The following is an 18,269-nucleotide window of genomic DNA, read 5'->3' as shown; positions in this document are numbered from 1 at the left end:
AATAGTGTAGTTTAACTTGTTCTTCTGTCACTTGTATTTCAGTAAACTGAAAGTTAGATCTAGCAGCTTGATTAGATTAGGTTTAATGATTTTGGCAAGAATAACTTACTGGCAATGGTGCTGTGTACTTATTAGGTCACATCTGGAGGCATATAATATTTAGTTGAAACATTTTTATTGATTGAACTGTCAGTCAGGCACTTGGCCTGATGCCTTGATTATAAAATTCCCCGTCGTGGGATGCCTGGGTGGCTCAGCGGTTGAGAGCCTGCCTTTGGCCCAGGGCATGATCCTGGAGTCCTGGGATCAAGTCCCACATCGGGCTCTTTGCGTGGAGCCTGCTTCTCCCTCTGTCTGTGTCTCTCCTCTCTCTCTCTCTCTTTCTCTCTGTCATGAATAAATAAATAAAATATTAAAAAAATAAAATAAAATTCCCCATCAACATTTTATCTATTAGTTTTAGCGTCTACATATGATCCATCATTTCATTAGATGTTACAAAAAGGTAATTTTCCTTTTTAAAAATATTTTATTTAGGGACATCTGGGTGGCTCAGCGGTTGAGCATCTGCCTTCAGCTCAGGGTGTGATTCCGGAGTCCCAGGATCAAGTCCCACATCAGGCTTCCTGAATGGAGCCTGCTTCTCCCTCTGCCTATGTCTCTGTCTCTCTCTGTGACTCTCATGAATAAATAAAATCTTTAAAATAAATAAATAAATAAAATATTTTATTTACTTAAAAAGATTTATTCACCTTTGAGAAATAGAGGGGGAGGGACAAGAGGGAGAGGGAGAATCTTAAGCAGACTCCCCACTGAGCGGGATGCTGGGTGAATCTCATTCTTGGAGGTCATGGCCTGAGCCCAAACAAAGAATCAGATGCCCAACCAACTATACCAGCCAGGCACCGTAAGTATTTATTTATTTTTTAAATTAATTAATTAATTAATTTTTTTTTATTTTTAATTTTTTTATTTATTTGTGATAGTCACAGAGAGAGAATGAGGCAGAGACACAGGCAGAGGGAGAAGCAGGCTCCATGCACCGGGAGCCCGACGTGGGATTCGATCCCGGGTCTCCAGGATCGCGCCCTGGGCCAAAGGCAGGCGCCAAACCGCTGCGCCACCCAGGGATCCCCAATTAATTAATTTTTAAAAGATTTTATTTATTTATTCATGACAGACACAGAGAGCCAGAGGGAGAAGCAGTCTCCATGCAGGGAGCCCGACGTGGGACTCGATCCCGAGTCTCCAGGATCACACCCGGGGCTGAAGGCGGCACTAAACCACTAAGCCACCAGGGCTGCCCTATTTATTTTTTTAATAGATTTTATTTATTTATTCTTGAGAGACACAGAGAGAGGCAGAGACATAGGAAGAGGGAGAAGCAGGCTCCCTGTGAGGAGCTCAATGTGAGACTTGATCCCACTTTGGGATCATGACCTGAGCCAAAGGTAGATGCTCAACCAATGAGCTACCCAGGGCGCCATTTAAATAATCTCTATACCTAAAGTGGGGCTCAAATTCATGACCTGGAGATCAAGAGTCTCTCTGTGGACTGAGCCAGCCAGGTGCCCCAAAAGGTTATTTCTAACTCTGTCGTTCTTTTTTGCATTCAATAGTTGAAATTCTTCCATAAAGAACTTTTTGTCATTCATTATTTAATGTTTCTGAAATACAGTGCATATAAGAAAGACAGGATAAATGCTCAATTTCTCTTATGTATGTTTATAATTTGCCTGAACTCCTTTGTGGAACAAGATGTGAAGAAAAGGCAGGCAGAACAGTGTTTGGAAAGAGCACAGGCCATGGACTCAGCATCCTGACTCCATCATTTATTACCTGTATGACCTGGGGCAATACCTCTGAATTTCAGTTTCCTTACTTGCAAGTTGGGGATACTAATCTCCAACTTCCCCAAATCTTTAGTAGAATAATTTCCAGGCTGAGATCATGCAAGTCCTTATACCCAAAATATAATGTATTCATTCTGCAAAATTTAGAGGATGCAGATAAACACAAAGAAGGGACTACGAGCCTTGTGAAAAGCATCTACCACATGCCTGGCATACAGCAGGTATTTTTATTTAAAAAACATTTTTTAAGTAAACTGTATGCCCAAGGTGAGGCTTGAATCCACAACCCCAAGATCAAGAGTTGTATGCTTGACCTATTGAGCCAGGCACCCCCATATAGCAGGGTTTATTTTTTTAAGATTTGTTTATTTATTTATTTTTTTAAAGATTTTATTTATTTATTGGAGAGAGAGCGAGAGCTGGGAGGGGGTGGGTAGAGAGGAAAGAAGAGGCATAAGCAGACTCTGGCTGAGCACAGAGCCTAACAAGGGGGCCCAATCCCAGGACCCTGAGATCATGACCTGAACCAAAGTCAAACACTTAACTGGCTGAGCCACCCAGGTGCCCCAAGATTTATTTATTTTTTAGAGAGCATGAGAGAGAATGAGCATGAATCAGGAGGAGCAGGGGGAGAGGGAGAGGGAGAGAAACTCAAGCAGATTCCCTGCTGAGCACGAGCCTGACACAAGCTCCATCTCACGACCCTCAGATCACCTGAATGGAAACCAAGAGTCAGACACAAATGACTGAGCCATCAAGGTGCCCCTAGCAGGTAGTTCTGATAATTCAGTTTTGCTTCTCTGTGTCAATATCTTCCTAGAAAAGAGTAAATTCTTTTTTTTTTTTTAAGATTTTATTTATTCATGAGAGACAGAGAAAGAGAGAGAGGCAGAGACACAGGCAGAAAGAGAAACAAGCCCCATGCAGGGAGCCCGACGTGGAACTTGATCCCAGGTCTCCAGGATCAGGCCATGGGCTGAAGGCAGCACTAAACCGCTGAGCCATTGGGCTGCCCAGAGAGTAAATTAAATCGGGGGTGCCTATAGCCTTAGCCCAAGAAAATCTCAGCAAGAGCAAGGGAGGGGGTTGCAGGGAGGGAGCAGGGACCAGATTCCTCTGGTCTTAGGTCAAGAGCTAGTGAACTAAAGCTAAGCAGATCTGCCACAAATTTGCAGTGAGATCCTGGGAACGTCATTCGACCTCCCCGTATATAGTTTCTCACCTGTAAGATAGAAGTTGTTGACCTTAAGAGTTGCTGGGAGTTGTTTGTGTGGATGTGGGCATGCCCATCTCAGTGCCAGCCATGGGGAGGTGCTCAGAGAATGAGTGTTAGCTGGATCTGAGTCTAGGAGTTCCCTTTCTGGGCTTCCCTTATAAGTAAAGTCACTCACAATGGCTCTGTGGGGTCTGGCTCAGAGCCCAGCTTTGTCATAAAAGTGCTATGTGAGTTGGGTGAGCCACCTCATTTTTGGAGCCTAGATTCCTCCACTTGTGAAATGGCCAGCTTAGAGGTCCAAATCCAGATGCCCCAGGAGCAGGCAGGTAACAAGACAGTGAAGTAGGTGAAGAGTTGATACAATAGGGGGTGGTAGGGGCTGTGGCTACCTAATGAGCCTTCCTAATTTAAGAAGGGCTGCCACTCATCCTGCTGATGGTTACAAATCAGGAATGTGAGCCCAGGTTACCAGACTTTTAAAGAAGCTGGAGGGGTTCCTGGTGGCTAATTTGGTTAGGTGTCTGACTCTTGAGCTCAGGGTCGTAAGCTGGGTGTGAAGTCAAAGAAACAGAGAGAGAGAAGGAGAGGAAGGAAGGAAGGAAGGAAGGAAGGAAGGAAGGAAGGAAGGGAGGAAGGAAAAGGAAAGTAAAAGAAAGCAAGTAAGCAAGCTGGAAAGCTGTATATTTAATTTAAATTAAAGCAATGGCAAGTTATCGGAGTTATTTAGCAACCTGTGTGGACCAAACAAATATAAAGCGAGGTTAAGAGAATGGACTCCAAAGTAAGAGACATTTGTGTGCCAACTTTACCACTTAATAACTGTGTGTCCTTGAACAAATCATTTAGCCTGTCTGTGCCTCACTTTTCTTATCTGTAAAATGAGGATAATTATTGCACTTGCTTCACATGCTGTGAGGGTTAGATAAGCAAAGATGGGAGTAGGGTGAGGTTAAAGAGCCATAAACTTGGGTGTAAGATTTAAGGGGTAACCAAAAAACACGGCAATCAAGATAACCAATATTTTCATGCAATATTTTTAAAAGTAGGGCTGCCTGGGTGGCTCAGTTGGTTAAGCATCTGACTCCGGCTCAGGTCATGATCTGAGTCCCGGGATGGAGCCCCAAGTTGGGTTCCACTCTCAGAAGGCAGCTTGCTTCTCCCTCTCCCTCTGCCACTCCCCCTGCTTATGTTCTCTTTCAAATAAATAAAATCTTAAAAAAATAAAAATAAAAAAATTTAAAAATAAAGTCAAAAGTAGGGGGGCCTGGGTAGCTCCGTTAGTTAGGTTCCAACTCTTGGTTTTGGCTCAGGTCATGATCTCATGGGTCATAGGATAGAGCCCCAGGTCAGGCTCTGCACTTAGTGGGAGTCTACGTGGGGATTCTCTCCCTCTACCTATTCTCTCTCTCCCTTTCAAATAAATAAATCCTCTAAAAAAAGTCAAAAGTAATTCAAGAAATATTATGATGAAGAAAATATTGATATTTTAAATAAAGATAGGATCTGAACTAGTACCTGCATGACTGGGCCTCACTCACTTTACCCTAATACCAGCCCTATGGGAGCCTGTCTTCATTTTTTTTTTTTTAATTTAAAAAAATTTTTAAATTTATTTAATTTTTTTCTGTCTTCATTTTTAAAGTGAGATGACACACAAGGAAACACTTCCAGGCCCAGTGTTTCAAGGGTAAGAGAGAGAGAGCATTGGACTTTGTTCACTGCCATGCTCCCAGCACCCATAATAGTGCTCACCCAGGGTAGGGTATTAATAAATATTTGTTGAATGTCAGAGACAGAGAGAGAAATAAAACATGTCTAACCTCAGAACAAGGCCTGGCACCAAGGAGGTGCTCAATAAAATAATAATGATGATGATAATTGAGAAGATAATGCCATTGTGGGTTTTAATCTGTCTTCAGGTCAATGGTGAACCTAGTATATTTGATACTCAGAATGGATCATCTTTTTAACCACAACATGACAGAATTATCTTCAATAATAATTGTGAAATAAAACTAATAGTGGCCAGAAAAGAAACACAGGAAAAATGTCCTTGTATTGACTTCATATACACACTCAGACCAACCAAAATTCAAAAAAAAAAAAAAAAATTACAACACAAACGGGAAAAAAAGTAACGGACCAATATATTTTAGTTACTATTTATTTATTTATTTATTTATTTATTTTACAAAAAGGAACACGTACACACATACACAAGAAAAGGTGTCTCCAAAAGAGGCAGCAGGGCAGGGTTCAGAGAATGATTTGCACAAAGAATGAGAGAATTGCTATAACTCAAGTTTTGTTCCTTCATTTTTTTTTATAATCACTGTACTATCGTTGTTGATTTCAAATCTGCTTAAATGCAGGGATATGGGGACCTGAACGCCCCAAAGTGAGCTCCAATAATCCTGACCTGCTGTGAACTCTCAGATTGAAGGCATATGTTGGGGATCAATTGTGTAGTTGGGAGTTCCCCAAATTAGCCTCCATGTGGCATATATTATTTATTAAAGGTTAGGTAATATAAATGTACCAATTTGAAGCCTACATATATATTCTTAAAATTCATAATAATCACAGCAATTATTTAGAACTTAGACCAACAGAGAAAGATCTCTTGAGGAGGGAGGATTTTATCACTGACATTGTTTAGAATTGCCAGGGCATGGTGATAATAAAAAGCAGACCTGCCCAGTTTCATTAATGTTTTTAAATTCTCCACAGACAATGCACGCCTTATTTCTTGCACACAGAGGATTTGCCACCACCCTTACCTGATTCACCTCAGCCCCAGGCTACCACTTCTCGATGGCTAGCTAAAACAATCCCAAAGGCCCTTTCAAAGCTGACACTCTACTACTTTCTAATTCTGGATCTGCAAGCTATTTCAAGCCATGTGACCCTGGGTAATTCAGGTAATTTCTCTAAGTCTCAATTTCCCCGTCTGTGAAATGGGAACAATAACCGAAGCCCATGCCTTATCCCTGTAAGGGCTCCATGAGGTAGTGTGGGATAAGACTTTTTATAAAGAGGGAGGCACTGCATGTAGGTGGCAGTTACACATGCGGCAGGCCTAGATGACAAAGGTGATGTCCCTCTGAAGTCATATAGAAGTTGTTCTTGTGGGGCATTTGGTGGTTCAGGGGTTTGAGTGTCCAACTCTTGGTTTCAGCTAAGGTCATGATCTCAGGGTGGATCAGCATGGAGTCTGCTTGAGATTCTCCCCCTCTGCCCCTCCCCCTACTCATGATCTCTCTCTCTCTCTCTCTCTCTCAAATAAATAAAATCTTAAAAAAGAAGAAGAAGAAGAAGAAGAAGAAGAAGAAGAAGAAGAAGAAGAAGAAGAAGAAGAAGAAGAAGGAGAAGAAGTTGAAGAAGAAGAAGAAGTTGTTGTTCTTGAATTGAGGATCCGGGATAGGGAAAGGGGATCCAGTGGGTGCTGGACTTTGCAAATCACTGAGCGTGACTATTTCCTTTCAGGAAATGGCTAGCTCCTCTTGGCCCAGAGGCAGGGAACTGATGGCAATGACCCCAGCTTCTCTGCTGCTGTGATGGAGCCCAGCTGGATGAAGCATTTCCCTTCCAGGGGTAGATGGCAGAGGCAGAAGCTGGGTATGAGGAAAATGCTGATGCCAATTGGCTCCTGTCTTTAGAAGAATCTTGAAATTAGCTTACCTGCTTGTTTAACTGTCTCTCCAAAGAGAATGGAAGTTCCTAGAGCAGAGGTTGACAAACTTTTTTTCTCAAGAGCCATCTAGTAAACATTTCAGGCTTTCCAGACCATATGGTTTGTGTTGCAACTACTCAACTCTGTTGTTGTAGCGCAAAGCAGCCCTAGACTACACGTAAACGGAGCATGGCTGTGTGCCAATAAAACTTTATTTGTGGATACTGAAATTTGAATTTCATATATTTTTCACATGTCATAAATATTCTTCTTTTGATGTTCTCACTCTTTTAAAGATGTAAAAACCATTCTTAGCTCACAGGCGTACAAAAATAGTAGGTCAGATTTGGCCCACGGGCCATAATTCACCCACCCCTATCCTACAGGGTAGCAACCCTCTCGGTCTACTCCTTTACTGCATCCCCAGAGGCCGCAACAGGGCCCAGCACATAGCTGGTACCTGATAAATATCTACTGATGACCAACCGCTTTCTCTTTTGTCCCTTGACCTTCGATTCCTTTTCCATCCTCTCTAATTAATAGCAGCAAGCTTCTGCCTCACCCCCAAGCTCCAGGGCAGGGAGGAGCACCCTGACCAATTTTCCAGCAGTCTGGGGACTGTCCCACCTGCACGCTCCTGTTCCTTTTCTTCCTTTCTGACAACCCCATCTCTGGCCTCATTCTTTACCAGCCTTGTGATCACAGTCATGGGAGTGCCTTTAAACCAAAGCCTCTTCTCACATCTTCATGTCACACCAATGGAGAACCCATGTAGTGACTCTCCAAGTCCCAGCCTCCTGCCCTCTCCTCCTGTGCAGGGGGAAGAATTAGGAGGGAAGGGAAATGAGCTATGATTGTTACTTGCCATTTCTCTTGAGCACCTATCATGTGCCAGGCACCACACAGATATTTTATTGCCTGATCTAACTTGATACAGCCACCCCTTGTTTACAGATGCAGAAACTGAGGCTTCCTGGGGTTAACTAAATGCTCGGAGTCACATAGCTAGGAAGTGGCAGAGTCGGGATTAAAGCCCAGGTTGGTGTGGCTCCATTCAAAAGTATGTTTTGAGGGCTTGCCATATGCCAGAGGTATCCAGGGATACAGCAGTAAACAAAACAGACAAGTCCTGCCTCATCGAACTTTATTCTACTGGGAGAAATAAACAAGAGCAAACAGGTAAATAGGCAGTATGATTGCTGGTAGGGAGGCAATCCCAGGAGTATGATAACATAGGTAGGTGATGCCATTGATGGGGCGCTATTTTAGATAGGGCCAGTTCTCCCTGAAGAGGTGACATTTGAGCAGAGGTGTGAATGAAGTAAGGGAGTGAACTCTGAGAGCCAGAAAAAGAACATTCCACGGGAAGGGGACAGCAGGAGCAAAAGCCTGAGGTGGGAGCTACCTAGCATGTCAGAGAGCAGTAAGGATGCCTGGTGGCAGAAAGGCAGTGAGTGAATGGTAGGAGAGATGTCCTGGGGAGCAGGGAGCGGGCTCCCATGGGGCTTTGCAGGCCCAGCAAAATCTACAGATTTTATTTGAAATGTGATAGAGGAACCATGGGAGGGTTTCAAGCAGGGGAGTGATGCCACCCCCAACCCCTAGGCCTCGATGAAGCTGACTAGCGACTGCACCCCCTTCCTCACCTAGTCACCACTACCCACTGTCTGCACTCTGTGAACCCCTGTGCCCCCTTCTGGGCTTACAGTATAGTGAAGTGATTAAGAACACTGGCTTGGAGTCCGAGAGATCTGGGTTCTCAGCCCAGCCTGCAATGCTTACCAGCTAGCTGTATGACCACAGGCAATCCTGCCCCTTGATAAGCCTCAGTTTTCTCATCTGAAAAATGGGGACAATGATTTTTATCTCATGGTGGTATTGGGATGATTTGATGACCTCTTGTTTATAAAACAACTCCAAGCAGGCCAGATTGTATTCTCTCAGTAAGCCCTCATAGTTGGTGATTATTATTTAAATACTTAGCCAAGCTATGGCATTTTGTAATTGCTTGTTATAGATGACAGCCGTTATGATTATCCCTCTCATCGTGTTCTACCTGTTGCCAGGAAACACGTGTGCCAAGACCCTCCTCTACTGAAAGGCTAAGAAAGAATGATGGCAGATCCTCTCCAGAGGCAATGTCCTGTGCTCTTGAACATTTATAGCAAGCACATGCCCAGGCTGCATTAGAGAGACCCAAAACTTAGCCCTCGGCCCCTGTCAGTTCAGCCCCACGCCAGAAAATCTCTTTAACAGGATACAAAATAATAACTTCACTTGTGTCCAGCAAAGCCCTTTCATGAGTCATTCATTTAACAAACACCTCAAGTGACCGCCCAGAACAGCCTGTTCTAACCCCATCATTATTATTATTATTATATTATTAATAACTAGCATTTACCCGCTACTCATGGGGTTAGATTGCCTGAGTCTGAGTCCCAGAGTTACCATTTCATACCTAGATGATGTTGGAATATCACTTAGCCTCTTTGATCAGGCAGTGTGCCAGGCAGTGTGTCAGGTGCCAGGAAGACAACAAAGAACCAAGGTGGGACTCCTGCCCTCTCAGAGCTTACTGTGCAATTGAAGAGCCAGATTTTTTTTTTAAGATTTTATTTATTCATGAGAGACACAGAGAGAGAGAGAGGCAGAGACATAGGCAGAGGGAGAAGCAGGCTCAATGCAGGGAGCCCAATGTGGGACTCGATCCTGGGACTCCGGGATCACGCCCTGGGCCAAAGGGAGGTGCTCAACTGCTGAGCCACCCAGGCATCCCAAAGAGCCAGGTGTTAATCAAATAATCACAGAAACACAGGTAAAGGTACAATCTTGGGAATTATCCATTGCTAGGAGAGTGTATAACAAAGAGATAAAGGAAGTTGTCCTGTTGGAAGTGAATGTGGAAATAAGCTGGTTTGAGGAAGAGGGAAGACAGTTTCAAGTACAAGGAGCAGTTCAAAGGCCCTGTGGCAGGAGAACTGAAGGAAGGTCAGTGTGGCTGGAGCCTAGAGGGAAATGGGGGAAACTGTGAGCTGATGCTATAGCAGGATCACTGCCTTATAGGTGATTTTTGGTCTCCACAGCTCTCTGCTGAGTGGCAGCTACCACTACAGCACAGACAAGCCAGCTGACCTGCCCAAGCTGGACAGGCAGGGTTCAGGTGTCCTCTGGGCTCCCATTTCCCAGCATGACCCACCACTGCCTTTCCAATACCCTCGGGAGAGAGGACATAGGAAGTGAAACTTATTCATAGGAACGCACAGTCACTACTCAGTCCTTGAGATGATGCACTTGATAGGGAACCCTTTCCTATGAGAAGGGAAAGGAAGAGGGCCAGGGACCCCAGGAAAGGGGGCAGATGGATTGTGCCTGATTTCCCCTCACTTCCTCTACTCCTGCTCATCTCCCCCATCTCCCTCTCTCAGTCTTTTGCCCTAATGCTCTGGAGTCTCTTCCTGTCTCACTTCAAGCCGGCTTGCAGCCAGATATTTGGCACCTGTGTGATATCTGTTCCATACCCCAGGTAGGATCACTAGATTTAGCAAATCAAAATACAGGATGCCCAGTTAAATTTGAATTTCAGATAAACAGCAATAGTTTCTTAGTCTAAGTAAGTCCACATATTACAATGCTAGCCCTGAGCAGCAGGGGTCGGGGCATTGCAAACTGGTTCCAGGCAACCAAGTTGGCTGATACTAACACTGATGTCAATAATGGTTGCCACCTCTGGTCCAAGCTGGTTTAGCTCCCACCTTTTCTCATCAGGGAGGCAGAGAGGGAGTGAACAAGAGAACAAAGTTTGGGCCCACATTGCCAGGGTTGTCTCTCAGCTCTGCCATTTCCCAGCTGTGTAACCTCAGAAAATGGGATGCTTAATTTCTCTGTCCTCAGTTTCCTCATCTGTGCACTGGAGATAGTAACAGCGCCTACCTCATAATGTTGTAAGGATTCCATGAGTTTATACAGGTAAAGTGCTTAGAACAGTGCCTGGTCCCTAGTAAGTACTGGGTGTGTGTTGGCTGTAATTCTTTATGTAATCACACCAGACTGAATGTAAACTCCATGAGAGCAGGGGCTATTTTGTTTATTGTTCTATCCTCAGCATCTAGAAGCAGTCCAGGTACACAATATATCCTCAGGAAGAGGGTCTGGCATGTAATATGTAGGGATAAATGTTTACTGAATTAAAATGAACAGAGAGGTGCCTGGGTGGCTCAGTACATTGGACAACTGATTCTTGATTTTGGCTCAGGTCATGGTCTTGGGGTCCTAGATTGAGCTCTGTGTCAGGCTCTGTGCTCAGTGGGGAGTCTGCTAGGGGATTCTCTCCCTCTTCTTCTGCCCCTCTCCCTGCTCACATGCACTTTGGCTCTCAAATAAATAAATAAGTCTTTTAAAAAACGGGGTACACCTGGGTGGCTCAGTCAGTTAAGCATTTGCCTTCAGCTCAGGTCATGATGCCAGGGTCCTGGGAGCTAGCCCCACAAGGGGCTCCCTGCTCAGTGGGGAGTCCACTTCTTCCTCTCCCTACCCCCCACTCATGCTCTCTCTCACTCACTTACTTTCCCTCTTAAATGAATAAATACAATCTTTTTAAAATAAAATAAAATATAAAAATAAAATAAAAGTAGTGCTCGGGATAGACCCAAAGGATTTGGATTATAATTCTTTCACAGATAAGGAAACTGGTTTAGAGATATACAATGAGTTAGGTTCCCAATGTTGAGGAGGTAGTAGAGCTAGGATTCAAATAAAGTTTTGTTGGGTTCTTGGGGGAATCCCTGGGTGGCTCAGCAGTTTAGCACCTGCCTTCAGCCCAGGGTGTGATCCTGGAGTCCCGGGATTGAGTCCCACATCGGGCTCCCTGCATTGAGCCTGCTTCTCTCTCTCTCTTATGAATAAATAAATAAAATATTAAAAAAAAAAAAAGATTTGTCGGGTTCTGGATCACCTGGCTGGCTCAGTCCACACAGCATGTGAGACTTGATCTCAGGGTTGTGAGTTCAATCCCCTTGCTGGGCATAGAGCCTATTTAAAAAAAAAATTTGACGGAGGGACGCCTGGGTAGCTCAATGGGTTAAGCATCAGACTCTTGATTTGGCTCAGGTCATGATCTAAGGGATGTGGGATTCAGCCCCAAATACGGCTCTGTGATAAGCAGGGTGTCTGTACCCCTCTCATAAATAAATAAATAAATAAATCTGTTAAAAATTTTTTGTTGGGTTCCAGTCTTTTCCACTGAAAACTCAATTCACTTGCTACTCTGGGAAAGTCGTGGAATAAGGGGAGCATCTGGATTTAGGAGAAGGCCTCACACACTTTGATTTCTTAAAAGTCCCAATCTGCACTTGACCAGCTGGGTGACCTTGGGTAAATCACCTCATCCTTGGGAGGCTGTTTTATGATTGTAAACTAGGTGGTGGGAATTTAAAGAAATCACAGGTTGATGGAACTGGTTCACAGAAGATTGTTTTTGATGGAAAGAAACAATCCTTTCCATCCCCCTGCCTTAAGATTTATTTATTTATTTACTTATTTATTTGAGTGGGGGAGGGGCAGTGGGGAGAGAGTCTTACCAGAGGCAGGGCTCAATCCCACTACCCTGAGATCACCACCTGAGCCAAAACCAAGAGTCCCACACTTAATCGACTGTGCCACTTAGGCGCCCCAACCATCCCCCTGCCCTTGGAACAGCTCTGCAGATAACTGGCCATTCTGCGCCACCCATGAACCCTGCAAGCCCATCCCCCCACTGCCCCACCTGTGAATAAGTCTCACCACACCTGGAGCCCTAATACCTCTTTAGGTGGAGGCTGAATCTCTCCAAGCGGAATCTTTCTCCATGGCCTTTAACTCCAAGTGGAGCCCAAGTGTCCCTCAACCCTGGGAGTCTGGTCCCTGCCCTCCTCAGAGGGGGCACAAACACAAATCAACCCAGAGCTGGGCCTGAAGTTGCAGAGATTGTGGGGAGACCTGGGTGGAAAACAGCCCCCTCTAGGACAGATGACCAAAAAATGTGTATTAAGAAATCACTCTGGGGGCGCTGTGGGTCCTGATGGTGGCAACAGAAGAATGAGTAGGAACCTACCTGGAGCTGGGGCGCTAACATCCTCAGGGATCTCTAGGGCCTCTGAGGGGAGGGCCCGAGGGCGGGGGCGGGGGGTGGTTAAGTTCCTTTCCAGCCTCTGCCTGGGTCGGGCCGGGGCCTTGGGTGTGAGTGCGCGCGTGGGGAGGGGAGGGAGGGAGGCGGGAGGAAGGGGCTAAAGGAACTGGGGGCTTCCCTCCCAGAGGAGGATGAAGGAATGGCTGGGGCGTGATTCCTAACGAGCAGATGAGGGGAAAGCGACGACCCCGGCGCGGTCCGCACGGGGAGGCCCAGGTTTGGGAGGGAGGAGCCGGGAAGGCCTCTTCCCGGCGAGCAGAGCCCGGCCAGGGGCTCGCGGCGGAGGCGGGGCCTGCCGTCCGCGCGCCGGGGGCGGGGGTCCGCTCCGGGAAAGCCGCGCCGCGGGGGCTGGGGCGGGGCCTCGGCGGTCCCGCCCCCCGCGCAGGTAGCCAATGGGCGCGGCGGCGCCGGGTGACGGAGGGAGCCGAAGTGCGAGTGCCGCGGCGGCAGCGGCGGCGGACGGCCCGGCCCGAGCGCGGGGGTCTCGCGGAGGGCGCGGGGGCGCGGGGGCGCAGAGCCGGGGACCCCGGGACCCGGGAGGCGGCGCGGCCCGGGCCTCCGGAGGAGCGCAGGCGGCCCGGCGGCGGCGCGATGCCGCTCGCCCAGCTCAAGGAGCCCTGGCCGCTCATGGAGCTGGTGCCGCTGGACCCGGAGGTGAGTGAGCGGGGCGGGGGACGGGCGCCGGCGGCCGGCGAGCCTGGGTCCCCACGGGGGCGGGGCGGCTCGCGGCGCCGCTGCAGCCTGGCGGGCGCCCTCGAGGGCGCGAGTGCACTCCGATCTCTTGCCCTTCCTCGGCTCCACCCCCCGTGCCCCGGGTGTGAGTGCGTGCGTGAGGGACAGTTCCGCCAAGCGCCCAGGACCCCCTTAGCTCGGAGAGGGGGGTCCCGCGGGGCGCTGGGATCTGGCTGGTCTCGCCCCACACACCTACGACCTGTACCGGGAGCTGTCGGAGCGTCCTCTGTCAGCGCAGATGGGCAGGGCTGCGGTGCCAGATGTCTGGGATTCTACAGGAGACAAGGGTCATGGGAACCCCACGTCTCCTTGACGTCTCCCAGCGCCTTACCCCGAGAGCTCCCCGCTTCTCTGTTGCTGACCCTAGCAGGATTACCCCTCTCGGCACTTGGCAGTTGTGGAATATGGGGTGACACCACCCGTCTAGGGCTGAAACTCTTGGTTTTCCTTGCCCCAGGGCTAGGGCCAGAGGATACCTGTGTCCCCTACCCTAGGCTGTGGAGAAGAGACAGGGGAAGAGCCCTTAGACCTTGTGAAGATTATCCCAGGAGACAGAGAGGACCTTGGTGCCTGCCTCCTTTCTTGTGAGCCCTCCCATAGGAAGGGTTGGGCCCCTGGGGCATTTGGCCTCTGCCACCTTGCCTCTCCCAGAAGCAGCTTCTGCCCTCTTCTGAGGATTCTGTGGTGCCAGGCCCTAGGATGCAGAAGGCCAGCTCTTCCTGTGCCCATTGACCCCCAGGGTCAAGGTCAAGAACCTGAACCAGCAGATTAGGAAAAGTTTCTCCTCAGCCTCGTGCTGGGAAGAAGGCAGATGAAACTCCAATTCTCCAGGGGTGTGTGTGGGGGGTATAGTGGGAGAGTGTGAAGACCTCAGTGAGCCCCGGGGGCCAAGGTGGTTTTTCTCCTGGCTTGGTCCCTAGCCCCTGCCTACCTCCCCTCCTCTGCCTTCTCTTACCTGAGGCAACCGCCAAGTCCCCTGCCTCTCAGGGCCATAGGTTGGGATCAGAGGACCCTGGATCCCCAGCACCCAGGGTGTGCTACCCCTTTAAAGGGATGGTCATAGCTGACACTGGCTATTGGAGGGTGGGCGCGGCAGGATTAGGTAACCAACCTGAAGGTGCAATTTGGAGTAAATTGCTCTGGGATCCCTGCCATGGGGTTTTTACAGGCCCTGCACGACTCTCTCGGAGGTTCTCTCGCTGACTCACCCTCTGAGGTGAGGAACACTGCCCTCTGCAGTAACCCCCCCTCCTGCCACCTCCCGGCAGGCCTGGGGCATAAGGGCCTGGTTGGAGGGGCGCTCCGAGGTGGATTCCTTTGCCCTGGCATGCCCCTGTGACTTAGGCCTCCCTAGAGGAAGGTAGGCTGGAAGGACTTAACCCAAGGACTTACCTTGGGTTATACTGGTAGGAAGGGCAGACACCCTGGAGCTTGATTCCCAGCACAGGGCACTACTTCCTGCTTCCCTTTGGGGAGTCCTGGGGCAGGGGACCAGGTTTCAACAGGAAACTCAACTCAGTTTTGAATACTATTGCACCTGAATTCTGTGAGAGGAGAAGGCTAGTCCATTTCCTTGGATTGGGGGCGTCGTGATTTCTCAGAGCTTCACCTTGGAAACGCTGTGTGACCCTCAGCTGGTCCTTAGCCTCTCTGCATCTCTGTTCCTCCAGTGGCCAGTGCTGGGTTCTAGCTTCATGCTTCCTGGGCCTGAGAGGTGCAGAGCCCTGGGTACTGCTGCCTCTTCCCCCCTCCTCCACTCCATGGAAGTGCCAGGCGACTGGGTGTTATTGTTTGGGTAATAGGAGCCACGGGGCAGCCGGGGCCGCTGGTTGGGCTGTTCTCACCGGAGAACAGGGCCTCGCTGTTCTTAGCCCGGGTGATATGTAAGCGATACAGTAGCCTGACCCGCCAGTATGGGCGCTGCCACCGGCTCCTGGCTGGGGAGGAGGTAGGCAAGGGGCTGCTGGGGGCATTTGGCAGAGGCTTGGGATCTGGACTGCCCTGCCCTCCTCATGACGCTGCTGAAAATGGGCTGCTGGGAGGCAGGGCCTGGCCCAGGTGGAAGTGTGGGTGAGGACTCTGTCCAGGCCTTCCCTGGCCCTGCTGAAAGCAGTCACCTTCTCCTTAGCTCAGCCCTGCCATGTATAGAACTTTCCTATGTGCCACCTACCCTGCCTCACCTGTGTTACCTTATTAAAATAATTCTCAAAACAACTTCTCAAAGTAGGGATTATTGGGGTGCCTGGCTGGCTCAGTCAGTAAAGCATGCAACCCTTGATCTAAGGGTATTGAGTTCAAGCCCCATGTTAGGTGAGGAGCCTCTTTAAAAAAAAAGATTATTGGGGTGCCCGGGTGGCTCAATTGGTTAAGGATCTGCTCCGCCTCATGTCAGGATCTCAGGGTCCTGGGATGGAGTCCCACATTGGTCTCCCTGCTCACGGAGGATTCTCCTCCCCCTCTGCGCCTCCCCCACTCATGCTCTTCATCTCTCTCTCTCTGAAATAAAATCTTTTTTAAAAAGGGATTATTACCCCCATTTCGTATGGAACAGCTGAACTCAGGAGAACTGGCCTTTGAATTAACGTCAGAGACAGGGTAGGAGTCCAGATCTCACGCTGTCTTCTACTGAGTTGGGGGGTTGGGGCTCAAGGATGGGCAAAGGCTGGGATCAAACTGGCCCAGGTGGAAGGTACTCCAGGAGAGGCTCCGGATGTTGGCAGACTCTCCTTGTCTTGCAGGGCCTCTGTCCAGCCTTTTCGGAGGGCTGGTGGTGCCAGCCAGCCCTGGCACCTGGCCCCCAGCCTCCAGCAGTGTGCAGGGCTGCCAGTGCTGGGCTCTGACCCCAGCTCCTGGGGCTGCTTCCTGCCCATGAGGCACGTGCTGCCTTTGTCCATCTGCTGCCTGGCTTCTCCAGACGCTGCCCTGAGCCTCTCTTCTCAAGACAGAGCTGCTTGGGTGGGAAGGAAGAATGCCTTTTGGAATCCATCTCTGACCTCTGAGTAGGGGGCATGGTGGTCTGGGGGCTCTAGGCAGCTGTCCTATGAGCAGTGCTCTCTGAGGAAGAGCGAGAAGAGTGGGAGAGGCCAGAGGGCCCTTCCTATACCAGCCTTTTTAGACAAGGTCTTTCACTCAGTATTCTGTAAGGTCAGCATCATTGTCCCCTTGCATTCATTCATTTATTCATTCATTCAGCAAATATTTATTGAGTACTTATCATGTGACAAGTACTATGCCAAGCAGCAGTGCAGCTGTAAACAAGACAGACCCAGCTTCATGGTACAGATGAGAAAACTGAGGGTCAGAGACGTGATGGGATAGACCCAAGGTCAGAGTGCGTGGCCGGCAGAGCTGGGATTAGCAGCCATGTCTGTGGCCGCAGAACTGTGTTCTTTTGACCTTCCTGTCCAACAGTCAGGCCAGAGGGCACGTGGACCCTGCCTTCCCAAGACCCTCGCTCTGAGGGGATGCTCACCTATGGTCTCTTTACACTGGCAGTCCTTTCTTCAGGGTTGTGCCTCCCTTTCTAGAAACTTGTTGTGCATCAGCTCTTACAGGCATGCAGTTCCATGAGGATGGCACCCAGGCCAGAGACCCTGGGACTGGAGGCAGCCAAACGGCCTGTGGGGTCCCCTGAATCATCCACAATCCTGCTCAGTAAGCCCACACCTCTGGGTGCATCCAAGGCCTCCTCCCCTCCCTCACTGAGGACTTAGGCTTGCAGCCATATGACTTTGGGCTATGGCCCCGTGTCCCATCACCTGCTAGCTGAGGGACCTCAGGTAAGTCCCTTAGCTCTGAGCCTCATCTGAAAAATAGAAGTACTGAACCTCCCCTGGTCTTGCTCTCTTTGCTGAGCTGGGCTTTTGTGTGATAGTCTGTGTGCTGGACCATGAGCTGGGTGCTAGGGAAATGATGATGGACAAGCTTCTTTCTGAGTTAACCTGTGGTTTGGTCGGTGCTGTCAGGGCCCAGAGGAGGGAGGAGAAGACTTACGCTTTGTGAACAGAGGAGAAGATGTTGGAAGTGAGTCCTGAAAGAAGGCCAGAAGTTTGCCAAAGTGACAAGGCAGGAGGGGGGTTCTTGGTAGAAGGAGCCACCATATAGATGCTTGAGGATATGAAACAAGCTAGTCTGTTCAGGGTCCCAGGTCATGTGGTTAAGCTCAAGAATAGGACTCAGTATTAATAATGGCTATTGTTTGTGGACCAGTTGTGTGCCAGGTATAGATATTTATCGGTGCTATTTTCTTTGCTTCTTGTAGCCACTCAATGAGATACATTACTTTTATCTCCATTTCACTGATGAGGAAACTGGAGCCCTCCAGGAATGAAGTAACCCCAGGGTCATGCAGTGGTAGAAGCCAAAATTTGAACCCAGAAGGTCAGGTTCTAGAACCCACACCTTAATCACCTGTGTTGGGTAGTTGGGGGTGATGGCCTTAGATGCCAAACCAAGGAGCTGGGACTTTATTCTGAGGCAGTGGGACGCCATGGTAGGGTCTGGAGCCTAGTGCGTGGAAGATTCTCAGTAACGAGTGAGTGAGCGAGAGAGTTGATTACTCAATGCAAGAATCATGCAATTCTCAATGCAAGAATCACTCAATGCAAGTTGAGTTTTAGGAAGGATGCGGGC

The 18,269-nt window shown here is 48.7% G+C and overlaps 1 protein-coding gene across 3 annotated transcripts in view; it reads left to right on the top strand.

The window, feature by feature from the left end:
- The first annotated feature begins 13,404 nt into the window (after positions 1-13,404).
- RPS6KA1 (ribosomal protein S6 kinase A1) overlaps positions 13,405-18,269 on the top strand; it is a 36,739-nt gene continuing 31,874 nt past the window's right edge. The window contains exon 1 of one of the 3 annotated variants that reach the window (XM_025447314.3): positions 13,405-13,559. In XM_025447314.3, coding sequence (XP_025303099.1) covers positions 13,497-13,559 — 63 coding nt within the window. In that variant the 5' untranslated portion in view covers positions 13,405-13,496. Of the gene's footprint in view, positions 13,560-17,347; positions 17,417-18,269 lie in introns of those variants that run through there. The other 2 variants (XM_035713478.2, XM_025447315.3) reach the window with 2 other exon arrangements.

Source organism: Canis lupus, chromosome 2 (genome assembly GCF_003254725.2).
Source record: "Canis lupus dingo isolate Sandy chromosome 2, ASM325472v2, whole genome shotgun sequence".
NCBI lineage: Eukaryota > Metazoa > Chordata > Mammalia > Carnivora > Canidae > Canis > Canis lupus.
This window is presented reverse-complemented; position numbering and strand designations above follow the sequence as displayed.